Source organism: Mixophyes fleayi, chromosome 9, assembly GCF_038048845.1.
Source record: "Mixophyes fleayi isolate aMixFle1 chromosome 9, aMixFle1.hap1, whole genome shotgun sequence".
Classification (NCBI taxonomy): Eukaryota; Metazoa; Chordata; class Amphibia; order Anura; family Limnodynastidae; genus Mixophyes; species Mixophyes fleayi.
Genome location: NC_134410.1, coordinates 93,137,977 through 93,154,616, shown reverse-complemented (window position 1 = coordinate 93,154,616; position 16,640 = coordinate 93,137,977). Strand labels below are relative to the sequence as shown.

The 16,640-nt window shown below is 37.1% G+C and overlaps 1 protein-coding gene across 3 annotated transcripts in view; it reads left to right on the top strand.

Annotated features, from left to right (window-relative positions):
- The window catches only part of F8 (coagulation factor VIII), a 515,303-nt gene extending 506,054 nt beyond the window's left edge, over window positions 1–9,249 (top strand). For all 3 annotated transcript variants that reach the window (XM_075184684.1, XM_075184685.1, XM_075184683.1), the window contains 2 exons: window positions 6,420–6,599; window positions 8,958–9,249. In XM_075184684.1, the coding sequence (XP_075040785.1) occupies window positions 6,420–6,599; window positions 8,958–9,101 (324 nt within the window). In that variant the 3' untranslated portion in view covers window positions 9,102–9,249. The remainder of the gene's footprint in view (window positions 1–6,419; window positions 6,600–8,957) is intronic.
- The last annotated feature ends 7,391 nt before the right edge of the window (window positions 9,250–16,640 follow it).

Below are 16,640 nucleotides of genomic sequence, written 5' to 3'. Positions count from 1 at the left end.
TTCACAGCTTAGTGTCCAACATTACACAACACCAGAGTTCCAGCTGATATCTGACTATTAAATCTCCCCGTGAACCTCCACACATGTACAGATGATGACTAACAGAACATTATAGTGCTTAAGAAAATGTATTTCTTTCTTTTTTTTTTAACAATTGACATCCCTCCTTCAAAGTGCTCCCAGCACCAGTGATCATAGCCTGGAATGAAAGCAGCAACTTCAGAGGGATGAACAGAGTGAGATTTCCCCCAAAAAGCCACTACCCGCAGTAAGCTATATCAGACTGGGCTGGTGACACTATAACAGGGAAACCAACAGGCTGGAGGCTACCAGCTTAGAGAATTACATGTTCCAGAAAATCCGTCCATGACTACCAGAGCATGCTGGTGCTTGTAGAACATACTGGCCCACTGGGACGTGTAGTGTACCAAGAAATAAATACCGCTAAATAAAAACACAAACACTGTAATAAAATCTTTTATTAAAAAACACTCTCCGACACACCCTCTTTTATTTATTTAGTAAACACGTAACACCAGGTGGATCCTCTTTATTCTTCCAGCTTTTAAGACAGTGGGGAAAAAGGAAAACCCTGCTGTTATCGTAATCAGGCAATTCAAATTAATACATATCATTCAGTTTTCACATATGGTATAAGCTGTTTTTTCCTGCTAAATCATAGCTTCTAGAATCATCCCTTTTTACAGCTTAATCAGAAAATCTATTAGAATAAAGCATTTCTTTAGTTTCCTAATATAGCATTGTTTGAAACCATCCTGGTTTTTGGTCCTGACAAGAATACAAAAAGTGAAATGTATGAATGTGCAGTTTCCAAAACCACTCATCAAACCGCATAACAAGTTTTTTGACCTGCTTTTGACTGGTGAGTAAACTCAAACCACATGTTGCTTGAGCAATCCTGTCATTAAGAACATTGCACATGTTAATGATGATAGCATCATCCATTATTCAATAAGGGTTTAACAAGCTTTATAAAACATATTATGAGAGCATACATATGTCAAGATAATATTAAGTGTCCCATATTAAGAGAACATCAGAATGAAAGGTCAAGAATCTTGTCATATAATCATCATAGGATATTATTTTTGTGACATAATATGAAGGGGTTATAATAAGGTTTTTATGACGGGACATCAATTATTACATTCTGGATGGGGCAATATGTATATTAATTATCATAAGGTAGTGTGGTTACTACACATGAGAGGAGGCAGGTGAGCTAGCAACAACTCTTACAAATCAATTAACACATACCTTACTATCTTCAAAAATGCACTAATCCTCTGCTACCACCAGCTACTTCACAAACCTATCAAAGATAATAAGAAAGTGTTTGTCTTTTTAGATATTCTGTGAGCTCAAACGCACTTGTATTTTGAGAGCTAATAGAAACTGCAGAGTAAAATGAAATGATTTGCATATAGGAGAGTTTTGGATTGAAAACTGTCAGTTTGATGTAAACCACATTCATTTTTGGGCTTTAAACCAGTCACACATTGCATGCAGTTTGAGTTTTCAGCCCCCAAACTGCAAGATAATGCATCTTGTAGTTTGGAGTTGAAAACTGCATGTGGTTTGTGGCGGTTTTAAAACCACACACAAATTCAAACTTTAATACCTTTCCCTCTTTAACTCTTTTAAGTTCCATATCAAATGCACCAGTGGAAATAAAGACAGTATACAAACAATAAAATCAGGTCTAATATGTAGGTAGAGATCACGGCAGGTGGAAAATAGAGGATTAGTCAAAGTCCAGGTAGAGGTCGGGCAGGCAGAAAGCAAAGTAATCCAAACAAGTCAAACAATGCCCTGCACCTGTTAAGATTCCTAGCGATTTCAGGAAGCAGCAACATAAGTATAATAAACCAAGGGGTAAATGTATCAATCTCCGGTTTCTTCAACTCGCGGGAGTTCGGCGAGATGACAGCTAAAATTTAAAGTGACGCTGCCTTGTAAAGGGAAACTTGCCTTTACAAGGCAGCGCCGCTTTAAATTTTAGCTGTCATCTCGTCGAACTCCCGCGAGTTGAAGAAACCGGAGATTGATACATTTACCCGCAAGTGTCTTTATTCAGGCAGAATACATAAACAAGGATTCAGTTCGTGGGATATGCAGATTTCCAGGTAGCAGTATAAACAGGAATAACTCAAATCCACAGATATGAACAGGTGTGATCAATGGCAGGAAAGTCCACAGAGCAACAGGTTCCAAGTAATGACCGATACAGTTAAATAGCAGGGACAAGTATAATGAGTTACCCCAGTCCAGGAGGCACAAGGCTGTCCAGGGAAGCAGACAAACTGAGTCCAATGACCAAGCAGAGATCAGGGTAAGCAGACTCCAATAGTCAGGCAGAGTTCAGGGTCACAAGCAAAAAAGCATAGTCCAGTAATCCAGCCAAGGTCAGTGCAACAGGCAAACAAGCAGGGTCCAGTAATCAGGCAGAGGGTCACAACAGGAGATCAAACAGCAGCAAAGCAGAACAGGAACAGGGATAGCAGAAGACCGGCAGTAGCCAGGTAAAAACGATGAACTGCACAGACTGAGGCAGGTTTTTGAAGCTGTGAGACAGGTGCAGTTCTAATCAGGCATCAGGCAATTAGAATAATTCCTACAGGCATGGTGAAAAGTTCAGTAACAGAACAGCAGCACCTCTGGTGGATTAAAATTACTGCTGCCACATACAAAATATAGGCAGAGTCGTAACAGCACCAGACAGCTTATACACAATTGTATGTAGTAATGTAGATGCAGATAGCCAATAGAATGCTCCATGTGCCAAGTACCTGCATCCAGATTCCTGGGTTTCATACAGGAATGCCATGATCAGGAATCAAACTCATGACCCCAGTGCTGTGAGGCAGAAGTGCTAACCACTAAGCCACTGTGCTGCCCACAATTGTTGTTTCACTGTTATAGTGGAAACCAGCTCAGATTATTATTATCTAATTAAAATCTCATTTCTGCACTGCTCCACAAATCGGAGAGCACTGGTGCATCTTCACCTTATTTCCTTAGGAACGCCTTCGCTCTGCACAATTCATGCTTATGTATGTTGCATTGTAACTGAGGCCCATTGGAGGTAAAAGCTGGCAGAATAGGTCAGTAAATAAGTGACACAGACTAATCCTGTTATGCTGGCAACCTATTGGGCAACATTGCTAGTGCTATCAGTCTATTGGCCCAATACACTGGAGTATGTCTCCAAGATTAGCATGATGTCCCATAGGAATCCAAACAATATTGATTAGATAATTTTGCATGATGGTACATGTAGTCTGAAGATAACAGCTTACAGCCTGTGGGTCAGGTCATTTTCTAAAATCACTGACAGGTCCCAACATGATCCATAAATAAATTAGCTGCTCCTGCTGAGCTCAAAATGACTGAATCTCTTGGCTATGAACTTAAATGGTAAAAATGAAAAGTAATTCTGACCTTGGGACAGAATAAATGTATTGGCTCCTGTGTGACCAGCTTGAAAAATACTAAAACGTAATTTTATCACTTTTCAGGAATTAAATACTAGTGGTATAAATGTCAACAAACTCTCTTATGCCTAAAGAGTATATAACATCAGACCACTGAGATCAGTTTCTCCAGGTCCTCTTTCAGTTATATTTACACTTAAGTCCTGGATAGTACTGCTGGGAAAATAATTAATGGTCTCAAACTTTACTGAATCTAGCCTTTCAGTGATGGGTCAATAAGGTGGCTGTGCATACACATGCGTGTGTCAGGATGGTGGACAGACTCAGGATTTCTACTGCATCCCACCATGTTTAGACTGCACTTGATTTCCTTGACACCCTCTGACTGGTGCTGGAAATGCATTAGCATTGTGAAGGCTGGACTAATTGGTTGTTTTGGATTGGGTACGGAGGGTTTATTAGGTTCTCAATGTTATTTAGTCATTGTCTGTTATAGTGTTTACCTTGGTGTTCATGCACTGTATTATTCTTATCTACTCATGTTTTGACACTGCTAGTTAAATGATTACTCTGTCTCCAACCTGCACTGACCTCTGCTTCTTAAACCTTTATAACCTTTGGATACTGCCTGGACTGACCTTGTCTTTTTATAGGATATGCCGGTCTGCTGCCTGCCCTGACTTTAGTTAATCTCAGTTACTCCAATTTGCCTTTTGCACTAACTTCAGATTGTTATAGTTATTCTAGCCTACTGTTATCACTGACTTCACCTTGTTACAGGAAGTCTGGCACTTGCACAGACCTCAGAAAGTTACAGTTATTCATGCCTATTGCTCACATTGACTTATGCTTGGTTATACCTTGGTTTTCTTACATGTGTATGTTTTGCCGTTTTCTGGTTTGCTGCTTAGTTTTACCAAGGCTTAGGGCCTGATTCATTAAGGATCTTAACTTCAGAAACTTCTTATTTCAGTCTCCTGGACAAAACCATGTTACAATGCAAGGGGTGCAAATTAGTATTCTGTTTTGCACATAAGTTAAATACTAACTGTTTTTTCATGTAGCACACAAATGTCAACTTTAAATTTCACTCTTCCCTTACACTCTCCAATACACACTCATTCTCTTATAATTTCCAGGAACCATAGATGAAGACTGCGCTCATCTCATGATCTCACCCTACAACCCTCGCTCTCGGCTCTACTCCCTCCCAATTTCTATACTCCCTCTCCCCCAATGCATGCCCACCTCCGCTCACCTTTTCAATGACCTGACTTGCTGCTAAACATCTGCAGCACTACTTTGCAAATTCCTACACTGGCTTCCTGTGTCCTCCAGAATCCAATTCAGACTACTCACCTACACCTAGAAAGCCACCAAAAATCTCACCCCTTAATATATCTCAAATCTTATGTCAAAATGTTCTTGCCCTCTGAGATCTACCTCTGACCTTCACCTCCTCTCTGGTTACCGCTTTTCACTCCCATCTACATGACTTCTGCCATGCCGTTACCACCTTATGGAATTCCCGACCATGCCCAATACCATCTCCCACAGTCTTCAAATCTTTAAATGATCTCTGAAAACCTATTTATTTATCAAAGCTTATCCTACTCCTACCTATACAACGCACACTAAAGAACCATCAAAGCTGTCCCAATATCAACTCTGAGGCATACTACTTCCTCTCATTTTAGCTGTACCCTCTTCCAATTAGAATGTAAGCTCTCTCATGAAAAGAGCCCTCCATATCCGTTATTTTTATTGTAAATATACAAGAATAATAGTTTGAAGTGTACAGATTTTTGATACCAAATCTTGATCAACTTAGTGTAGAAAAGGCATGACTTTATGAGTATGCGAGCAAGGTATGGTAAGACTAGTGATGTAGTTTGGGTGGACAATCTGTGGTGTATTTTCTCACAATTTAAATTTTTTGTATTTGACAATGTTTCAACAAATAAAAATAGAAAAAAAATATTAATCTTCATCATATCAGTTTCATCTTCTCAATTTGTTTTCCTCCTCCTCCAGTGACTTTTAGCACATCTGAATTCCCATGTTTATCTTTTAATTCTCTGTGCCCGACATTTCCTCTAACTTAAATAGTAATAAAAATAATTGTGTACTAATAGCAATCTGTCTGACATGTTTGCATTAATCACACTTGCAGTATACCACTTTAACTAGACTATAGCTGACAAGCTGCAATGGGTTGATGTATTGTAGCCTGGGCCTGATTTTTCAATAGGCTGACCAGGCTTCAACCTAGGGCGCAGCATTTTTTGGGGTGCAAAATTGTGTCAGGGAGAGGTATAAACCTTCATTTAAAAATATAAGAAAATAGTTGTTCACCAAAAGTAAAATGAAAATATGAAAGAAACATGTAGTAAGCTTTTAAGCTTTATGTATTCCCATAATAAAGACTGAAGACAATGAGTCATCCTTGGGCGAGGGCTTGAGAATAAGCGTTTAGGAGAGACTAGGATAGCATCACCCTCAATTGCGCTCTTTCATGCCTCCGTTCTGCTATCCAGTTCTGATTTTAATGAAAACGAAATGAGACTTGCTAACAAACACTTCTGAGACCCTTTTAAAAAGCCAAGTGGAGCTGAAAAACACAGGAACATAAATATTGGTGGGAAGGCGGCGGATGAAGATTTTAAATTCACAACAAGTTAATTTTTACCTACCGTGTATTAGCCAAGCGCTATAGGTGAAGGGACGATAGAAGCACATTAGATTAGGGTGGCCTGAACCCTTTATTAGGCTCTGATTGTAGCTAATCACTAATTAGGCTCTGATTGTAGCTAATCTAGATAATCAAGTGTTTAACTATTCAAAGTGATTTACAGTATGTGAGTATAAGAATAGTAAACACTAGCCAAAGATACTAAACATTCACATGTTGTAGCTGGATGCATATTATGATTGATAAAGCACACATTTTATATTTATCTATAGGTGGACAGACCTGGTGAATGGTTTCAAATAGATTTTGGTCATGAAATGAAGGTGACTGGCCTAATGATACAGGGTGCATATTCATCATTCACTTCAATGTTCATCACTCACTTCTTTCTGAGCTTCAGCAATGATGGTGACAACTGGAAAATTGTGCAGGGAATAAATGGTCAACGACAGGTATGCTTCAGTCTATAGTACAACAGATCTATTCTATGTGCATATGTTGAAACTAACCGATCTGTCCCTGCTTTAATTCATCCAAAATCTACTGCATTCCCTATACTGTGCCTCATAGACTCCAGAATCCAATCAAGTTTACTCACCTTTACCTGCAAAGCCTTTCCATATCTGCACTTATTTTGTTCACCTTGTATGTCTCTTTTTATGTATTCTCTGGTTTTCCCACTGTATAGTGATGTGGAGCACTGTGGTGAATGAAAATAATAATAATTACATTCTAAATGGAGGAACTTTTCCATTGCTCAGGTTCTATTCTTCTGTCAACACCTGTGCATTATATACACTGAAGTATAAATACATGCTACCACAGTTATATAATGGTAGGAGCAGTCAAGATATTTAGCCTTACTCATCCTACTCATCCAAACAGCAACATCTGGACAAAGAATGGCTATCCTCTGTCAGGTTAAAGTTTGAAAACAGGAATGAGGTTTTCATGGAGGTTAAACTCTCGAGTGAGGCCCAACAATAGCCTGAGCTTCTGCAGAAAGGCTGATTGTCAATTATGGTAAAGAGGGTGAAGAGCTGAATTACAGTTCCTGCAATGTCAGCAAAAACGTCATGCCCAACTATTTCCTCTTATGTGCCCATAGACTACATGGACACAACTCTATCACTGCCAATTTGTTTGTTCCTTCCTTAGTCTTTGTCACCACCAGAGAAAACAAAGAAAGGTTGTGACGAAACAAGGTATTAATCTCACCTCAACTAGTCTGCATCTCGTTTTTTTACAGAGTTCCCCAATCATGTTTTTAGAACATATATTTATTATGGTTCTGTTTAAACTTGAATATACTGTATTTTTAACTTGTAACTTGTCTGAAAGAGCATGACTTTGTTAACTTGTGAACACATACTGATTAGTCCATTGTGTCAATCCTGTTAAAAGGATTATATTACCTTTTTTTCACCAAATTCCTGTATGACTGTACATCATACCATAACTGTTTCATTATACTCTGTATGTTGGGCAACAATTGTTTTTGCAAAGTTTTCAAGTTTTTTTGTTTAGTTTAAAAATGCTTTAGGAAATTGGATTGTGAGAGATTTGCACATTTCTAGTAACTGAAAACACTTTACATCACAACAGTAGTAGTATTTGTTGCCCTAAGATCACATGTTTAAAAACCACATACTTAATTTTCTATTTTAAAGATTAAATACTCTGGAAATAAATGCTCTTATATAAAAAAAATTAAAAATCTTTTTGAGGGTAAAGAAGTTTAAATATAGGTACTTGTGATGTTTTATCATGGTAGTGATGCTTACCAACAGGATCCATTAAGTTACATCTAACATCTATGCAAATTAGCTGCTCCAACTTAGGAACAATCACTTCTAGCAACACCATTTCATAGCAGACTTGTTAGACAATACTTTACTATTTGAGTGTATAGAGAATGGAATAGGCAAATTAAATAGATTCCCATCTGTAGCAAAAAGACTATTTTGACCTGTTTGGGGCTCATCAATACAGGGTAGGACAGAGGTGCTCAATCCAAGTCCTCAAGAGCTACCAAAAGGTCACATTTTCTGGATTTCTGGATGTAGAAATAGGTGAGATAAATACTGACCCTGAAAAATAAGTTAACTCAACTTTGAATGATGTGTTGGTAGCTCTATAAAGTATATACACTATAAAGTATACATATTTAATATCCCTGTACACAGAACTAGCTAATTATCTTTTGGTATAAATATTTGTGATAACAATAATAGTGTTAAAGTAATTAGGGATTTTTTTCCTATTTTGCCATTTTCCCTTTATAATGGCCATAAAGGACAAATATATTTATTCCATTATTATACCAAATTAAAAGTCTTCCAGTTATGGAAAAAATCTAAACTTCACCTGTGTATATTAAGAAATAAAAAAGTTATTCCACGAGGAATGTTCACATCACTAAAATGTGACATTTGGTCTGGTCAAAAGGAAGGAGAAATCATCCAGTCATTAAATAGTTAATGGTCTTCAAGCAATGAAGATTGATAGTAATTAGGTCATTCCTTATTTAAGTTCACAGAGGATTCTTCAGATTTGAAAAATGGTGATATTTGGAATGACTATTGCTCAGTCTAGGTGAAAATGATAGATGTTCAGTAGACAAAAACCAGTATAAATAACACTTTAGAAAGTCCATAAAAAAGAAATTTTAGCAATGGAAAATTAATGGAAAATTAATGGAAACCCAATAAATGAAATACATTATATAAACAGCACTGCCATTGTTGCAAACAGTCTGTCTGTGCATTTTTTATTAATAAAACATAAAATTATATTTTCTCTCTTTGTAGATGTTTCAAGCGAACCAGGATTCTGACACCCCTTTGTGGGTCACCATAGAGACTCCCATCATAGCACGTTTTCTAAAACTGCATCCTGAGAAATGGAGGAGTGGCATTGCTCTGAGAATGGAGGTTCTGGGGTGCAATATATAAGCTGTATAATATTATATATTGCTTATATTATATGAAAGGGTATGAGCTATTTGACTTTTTAATCCATCCCTTACGTATATTAAATGTATCTTAGCCTATCAGTACAATTATGCTTATAATTATAATAAATGCTTTCCATATCCTTATATATCAGCATGCCCCTTGGTTTCTTTGATTATTTTAACTACATTTATTGCAATTGTCCACCTTCATTGTATGTTTGGCAGAAAAGTAAATTTTCATCACAATGATACGTTTATGCAATAAAATGTGCAAACTGTGATGTATCATAATTAAAGCTCACAAATGCAAGTGATTGTATATAAGCAGTGTAAATAGTACATTTATATGGTAAATTACTAAAAGGTGCAATCTGAATATAACCCCCTATGTGTGACTATGCCATACTTACCAACTTTCTGTTGGTGAAATCCGGGAGCCTGCAGAGGAGGTGGGCGTAACAGGGGGGCGGGGCTCCAAGTGGCGTCATTTTGGACCTGCCCCCATGACGTGATGACGCAAAATGCGTCATTTGACAGTGGGGGGCGGGGCCAAACGCCGCGATTCACCGGGAATCGCGGCGTTTGGGACTTAATTCTGCCCACTTCACTAGGAAGTGGGCAGAATTATCCAGATGCGGGGGATTGCCACACTCGCCCGGGAGCCCGGGAGACTCTCGCAAAATGCGGGAGTCTCCCGGATATTTCGGGAGAGTTGGCAAGTCTGGACTATGCTATATAGACAAATATAGTATATGCAGCTGAAACAATGAGAGAACACAAATCTTTACCTGTACTAATAGCCATATTCTACATGTGATTAGGCGTAAGCTTCTTCTTTCGGAAAATACACCACTTTAGTAACTATCTTCCTTTGAACCAAGAGAAGAGACCTGTAAATGAATGCATTATCTAATTGGGCAAGTACAGAAGTCAACCAATTAGCTACCGCCTCCTGTCCCCCAGCATTGAAACCTCTGATAGAGTAGAAATGATTCAAAAATAGTAAGTGTAAAAAAAGCAAAGTTCTCTTTATTCTTCCAAAATTCAACAATAGAATAAGACTGGGGTTTCCCCATACAAGACACAGATTATATTCAGTAAAACCCACTCCTCTTATCAGACATCACTAATCACATCATATACTTTGAAATAATACACCATACATATAAAGAAATCAGTTATAAATGCTTTCGACAGATACTTCATCAAACAGAAAACCTATACCCAACAGGTCAAGGGGCATATGTGACCTCTCACATTCATAAGCATATGTCCACATAGTACATCTGGCTTCAATTGGAACATCCTGTTGATAAATGAGGCCCTTATTCATTATGAAATACATAGTAACCCTTGCACAGAATACATAGAGGTAGACAATTGACCTACTTTATTTTACACATATATAATACATTAATAATATTTTATCCAACTTATATTTGTACCATAATTTATTCCATTACATTCCTCTCTTTGTGAACACGATTCACACACTATAACCTTTAACTAAAAACACATTTCAACTACGAAAATTTTTTAAACAAAGCAGAGGGATATTAATATCCTCTATTATAATAACTAAAATATTAATTTAAGTTGTGGTACAAATATCCTATTTTCCTTGACATTAATGCGATTGAGACATTCCCTTGTGATTCTGAGACAACATTTATTTGTAAAGCATTTGTCCCAATCTTGCACAACTTTCCTAACATACCTGGAACACATTTTAAAAGGAGACAAATTAATGCACATATTATTAAAAAAATAATAACATATTTTCCTAATGTCCAGAATAATCCTTTCCACCATCCAGATATTCCCGAGAATATACCTGTAAACCAAGTAGATGGATTCCACCAGGAACTTTCCCACAAGTCATCATTTTCAGCATCTATGTTATTATTACTCATTCTGAATTCATTTTTTATTTGTGAAATATGTAACATATATTTATCTATTTATTCCTCTGGGTTGGTTGTATAATTCGAAATCTACGTACAACAATGGACGCCATAAAGTTTCTAATGTATGACAATATCCACTACTTTGTGCAGTTAAATAATCTAATATTAATCTATGTTGGATTAATTCAGTTTTATAAGCCTAAAGCTCTTTGGAAACATATCTAAAAGTGTCATCATAAATTTCTGTGATGTTATCCAACAAATCAGCTAATTGTTCAATTGCTTCAATATTGTTTAAATATCCTATATGTCCATGAGTGAAATAATTTTCAAAACCTACCCTTACTTTGACTGAATGTTCTATTTTAAAAAGATGTTTAAATTTAGTACTTACAGTTTTTACAGATCTCCTCTTCCTGCGGTTTATGTTCTGAGTGATTATGTGAATCAGATCCTGATGGTCCATGATAATTGTACTAGGAATTAATTCTCCAATATAACATATACCTTCAGAATTTGGATGCTCGCCTTTCACATATGAAATACAAATTCTCAGGAAGTGTGTATGGCCGTGATGGCTAACCTATGACACGCGTGTCACTCGTGACACGCCAAGGCAGTTTGACTGACACGCCAGGCTTGTCATTTAAACTGCCTGATGTAAACATGCCAAACATTTTCTGTATACAGCAGCCGTGTACGCTTGTTTGACAGTGCCGCGGCTGCTGCACAACTTCCCATCGACGAAATGGAGGTACTGCGCATGCGTGGTCGCAGCAGCTCCTCCCTTGTATATCTCCCGGCATTACTTTATTGGCTGGCTTCCCTGGGGCACGGTAGGGCTTATAATGGATATTTGAATTATTTAATAATAAAATAGCCTCAGATACTGGCCACAAGCAATGTTATGTAGTGTTTTTGTTAATAGAACAAAGACTCCATTTCTGGTGAGCCTGCAGGGTATGGAGAGCTGTGTGATTATATATAAATATTGTATTGTAGGATTAAAAAAGTATAGGATTCCTGCAGGATCACCAGAAATGAGTCTTTGGTCTATTAATACACCCTGCAACCCAATGACATACATATATATATATATATATATATATATATATATATATATATATATATATATATATATATATATATACTTATATACTTATTTTTCTTGAAGTGACACGCGACCCAAGGAAGGCTACACTTTTTTCCGATTTTTGACACACCAAGCTAAAAGGGTAACCATCACTGGTATATGGTATATCAGACATTAAACTCTGAGTTGCCTCATAGCCCAATTCACAAGCGGTCCGATAAACAGAATGTATCGTCCACCTAGTTACATTTCTACTCAATGTTACATTGATTAGTTCTTCAATTAATTTTAAGTTGTTAAACTGTACAATCCTCAAACATTCTTTTATTGCTCCTAAATATATTTTTGGTACATTATAATTCACTCCTTTCTGTTGAATGTAGTTAACAGTCACATCATTAACATTTTTGACTGGTATTGCAGTTCAGAGTTAAATTAGGAATTTTTCCAAACAGAACTTCATATGGTGATAAATTGAGAGGACCTTGATGGGTTAATCTGATAGCATGTAAAACTATTGGTAATGCGTCAGGCCATTGCATCCTCGTTTCCTTGAATATCTTAGACAGTTTATTTTTAATGATTCCATTGTATCTCTCAACCTTCCCACCACTTTGTGGATGGTACGGTATATGAAGCTGTTGTTTTATACCTAGCAATTCACACATTTGCTTAAAAACAAATCCAATAAAATGAGGACCTCCATCAGTAGAAATTACCTGTGGTATGCCATATCTACATACAAATTCTTGTGCTTTTTCTTTTTAGCTGTAACATTAGCGGTGGCTTTTGCAACTGCGCAACCTTCAACCCAACCAGAAAATCCATCAACACATACTAATACATTTTCTAACATCCTACACTTGGTTGGATAAAATCAATTTGAATTATTTGAAACGGGCCGTCAGTTGGTGGCAGGTGATTAGGTATTGTTTTTACTGCCTTCCCTGCATTGTTCTGGAGACATATAATACATGAAGCACAGTACCTGGCAGCTATTGCTGAAAATCCAGGTGCATACCAATACATTTGGACTATATTCTTCATAGCAGTCTTACCATGGGTTAATATATGACTCATTTGTGCCAAATGCTGGCAAGAGTGCTTTGGGAGCTACAGGCTTACCTCCCTTACCAAGCCACAGTCTATCTTTATCAATTTGACATCCTGCCATATCCCGTCAGGCCTTTTCCTGTGAAACACAACATTTTTGCATCTCAATTAATTCCGTTTGATCAAGTATTACAACATTTAGAATTTCAGTATTTTCAACAATCTGTGCAATGTCTCTTTCTGCTGCTTTCTTAGCAGCTAAGTCAGCTCTATGATTTCCTTTTGTTACCTCATCATGTCCTGTCATATGCGCTTGGCATTTAATAACTGCTACCTGTTTTGTTAACTGAATAGCATGCAATAATTATTTTACAATTTCATGATGAGCCATATCTACTATATAAATGCCTAGTGGCGTGTGTGGAAAAAAAAAAAACCAAGCTGCAGCACCATCTGCTGGGCAGAGTTATACACTGACCTATATATTTCTTGAACACCTTAAGTAGCTTGATGAAGGATGTGGCGATGAAGATGAAGGATGAGGTGATGGAGAAAAATGATGAGGTGGTGACATATGGACAAAACCACGTTAAAATAGGGCGCTTGCGTCAGGAAGTAACGCTCTTCTCCTGAGGAGGCCTGGGCTAGGCCCAAATGCATGACAAGAACCTTTTTAACACCTTAAGTAGCTTGATTTGACTAGAATGCATGAGTATCATGCACGGGTTAACTTGTTTCAACATAATCATGAATGACACCGAACCCATATTTACTATCTGTGTAAATATTTATTGTTTTATGCTCTGCCAATTGACAAGCTTTAATTAATGCTTTAATTCGGCAATCTGAGCAGAATGTGGAGATTACAAACTTTCAGAATATACAGTCATATTATCATCCACTATTGCAAATCCTGACTGTAATGTTCCTGTGTCATTTTTCCTATGACATCTCCCATCTACATAGAAAATCAAATTAGGATTTTGCAATGGTCTAGTCATGATGCAGTCGTTTGCTGCATGTATATAACACAATCATGTGGTTCATGAACGAAATGTGTAAAATTCTGATGTTCACTTTTGTGAGTATTCTCGTCATCTGATTCACTTAATGTCAAATCCTTACCATCTGTATTCAAATGTACCTTCCCCTCCTTTTGAATCTGATAAGATTCAATATCAGAAGCAATAGGCAACAGAGTAGCAGGGTTTAACACATTGCATATAACTAGTGTAATATTTAGAGCCATAAGAAGAATCAATTCCCATTTTGTTAATCTGGCATTTGTAACATTTCTAGTCATTTGACAATTTAAAAGTGCAGCTACTGCATGTGGGACTTGTACTGTTAGTGTATTTCCCAAAACTATATCAGCACATTTGTCTACTAAGAAAGTAGAGGCTGCAACAGATTTTAAACAATTTGGAAGCCCTCTAGCCACGGAATCAAGTTGCTTACTGTAGTATGCAACAGGTCTGGGGCTGTGTTAAAACACCAGCAGCATGACCTGAATGTTCATGACAAAACAAAGTGAATGATAACTCATAATTCGGTATACCCAATGCAGCGGCCATCAAGAGTTCTTGTTTAAGCTGCTCAAAACAACTTTTGGCAATATCAGTATGAATGAGAGGTTCTTTAACACCATCAGTTGTAAGTTCATATAAAGGGGCAGTTAAACTTAAATAGTTTGATGTGAAATGGCAGCAAAATCCACAACATGCGATCTGGGGATAAATGTCTTTTCCCTTTAGTTAAACAGTGTCCTATGTACAGGACTTGTGGACTGCACATCTGCATTTTACCTTTTGACATCTTGTGTCCTGAATATGCCAAATGAGTTAACAATTCACCAGTGTCTGTAAGTGATGCTTCAAAAGAATCAGAACATAACAACAAATCATCCACATACTGAATAAGCGTACTTTCTTGTGAAAATCTCAAAGTCTTTAAATCAGCTGCTATGGCTTGGCTGAATATAGTACAACTGTTTATGTAACCCTGGGAAATTCTAGTCCAAGTATACTGTTCAGCATGATAAGTAAATGCAAACAAATATTGACTATCGTCATGGATAGGACTAGAAAAGTAAGCGGAACATAAATCAATGACTGAAAAAACCTGGGCTTCTGCTGGTATTTGCATAAGAATTGTTACAGGATTTGGAACAAATGGATGTAGAGGTTCAACTATGGCATTAATAGCCTGTAGGTCTTGAATTAGCCTATAAGTCCGCCCCCCGCGTTTCTTTATCAGATAGATCGGACTGTTACTAGAACTTTGGGTTTTAATCAAAACTCCTTGCTGTAATAATGATTGTATTACAAGAAAAATACCCTGCTCAGCTTCTGGTCTTAATGGGTATTGATGTATTGAGGGAAGTCTTACATTTGGTTTCAATTTAACAGAGATTGGACAAAGCTTCATTTTCCCAGTCTCATTTGCATCCGTAGTCCATAACTGACTAGGTACACTTTCTAGTATGTCATCTACCATTTTATTTAGCCCTGGTTGGTAGCACCATACGGGCTGAATGTCATATGTGTTGTGATAAAGCATATTAGCATCCATGTCAAGAGCTATCTGCACTTCATGTCTATTTCTCTCAGGAATGTCAAAAAACACTCCATCCGGAGTACAAAACATTGAACACCCTAATTTACACAACAAATCTCTACCCATTAAATTAGAAGGAACATTTGCTGCCAATAAAAAAGAATGTTTATCTGTGATAGGACCTAAAGTGACTTTAACTGACTGTTTCTTTTCAAGATATTACTTGTCCAGCGACCCCTACAGCATTTACAATTCTGTCAGTAATTGGTAATGAAATTTCATTTTTTAATACTGATCTTGTAGCTCCCGTATCAATCAGAAATTCATGCTTATTACCATTAACTGTCATGTTTACAGTGGGGTCCTTTTACATCTGTTCTTAATACTGGATGGATGTGCACAGGAGCTGCTGGAGACAATCAATCAATATTATCCTGAGAATTGGTTATTTGATCTGGCCTTCCCCGATTATCTCTTTGCTTTCTAAGCTTGCTGCAATACTTAGCAAATGCCCCCTCTCTGGCAATTATAGCAAATCACTTGTGATCTGTTACTCCTGTCAGGATATGCATTCACCCTTTGGGTCTAACTCCATGAATTGTAGCTTTAGCTGCCTCCATTTGCAAATTCATCAATTTTGTTTCTGTTTCAACTTTTTTAATTACCATATTATCCTCATGATGTGCAGCAATTGTAGCTAAAGCATCAATATCTTTTATAGCCCAGAAGGGATCATGAATTTGAACTCTAACTGTTAAATTATTGTTTAATCCTTCCACAAAAGCACTAGTCAAAATATTTTTTAAAACAGCTTTTGCAAACACATCAGAATCACCTGAATAATTTACAACTTCGCTTCTGAATCTAGCATTATATTCTCTTACCCCTTCATTTGCACCCTGTTTCATAAAAAAAACTTTGGACCAAT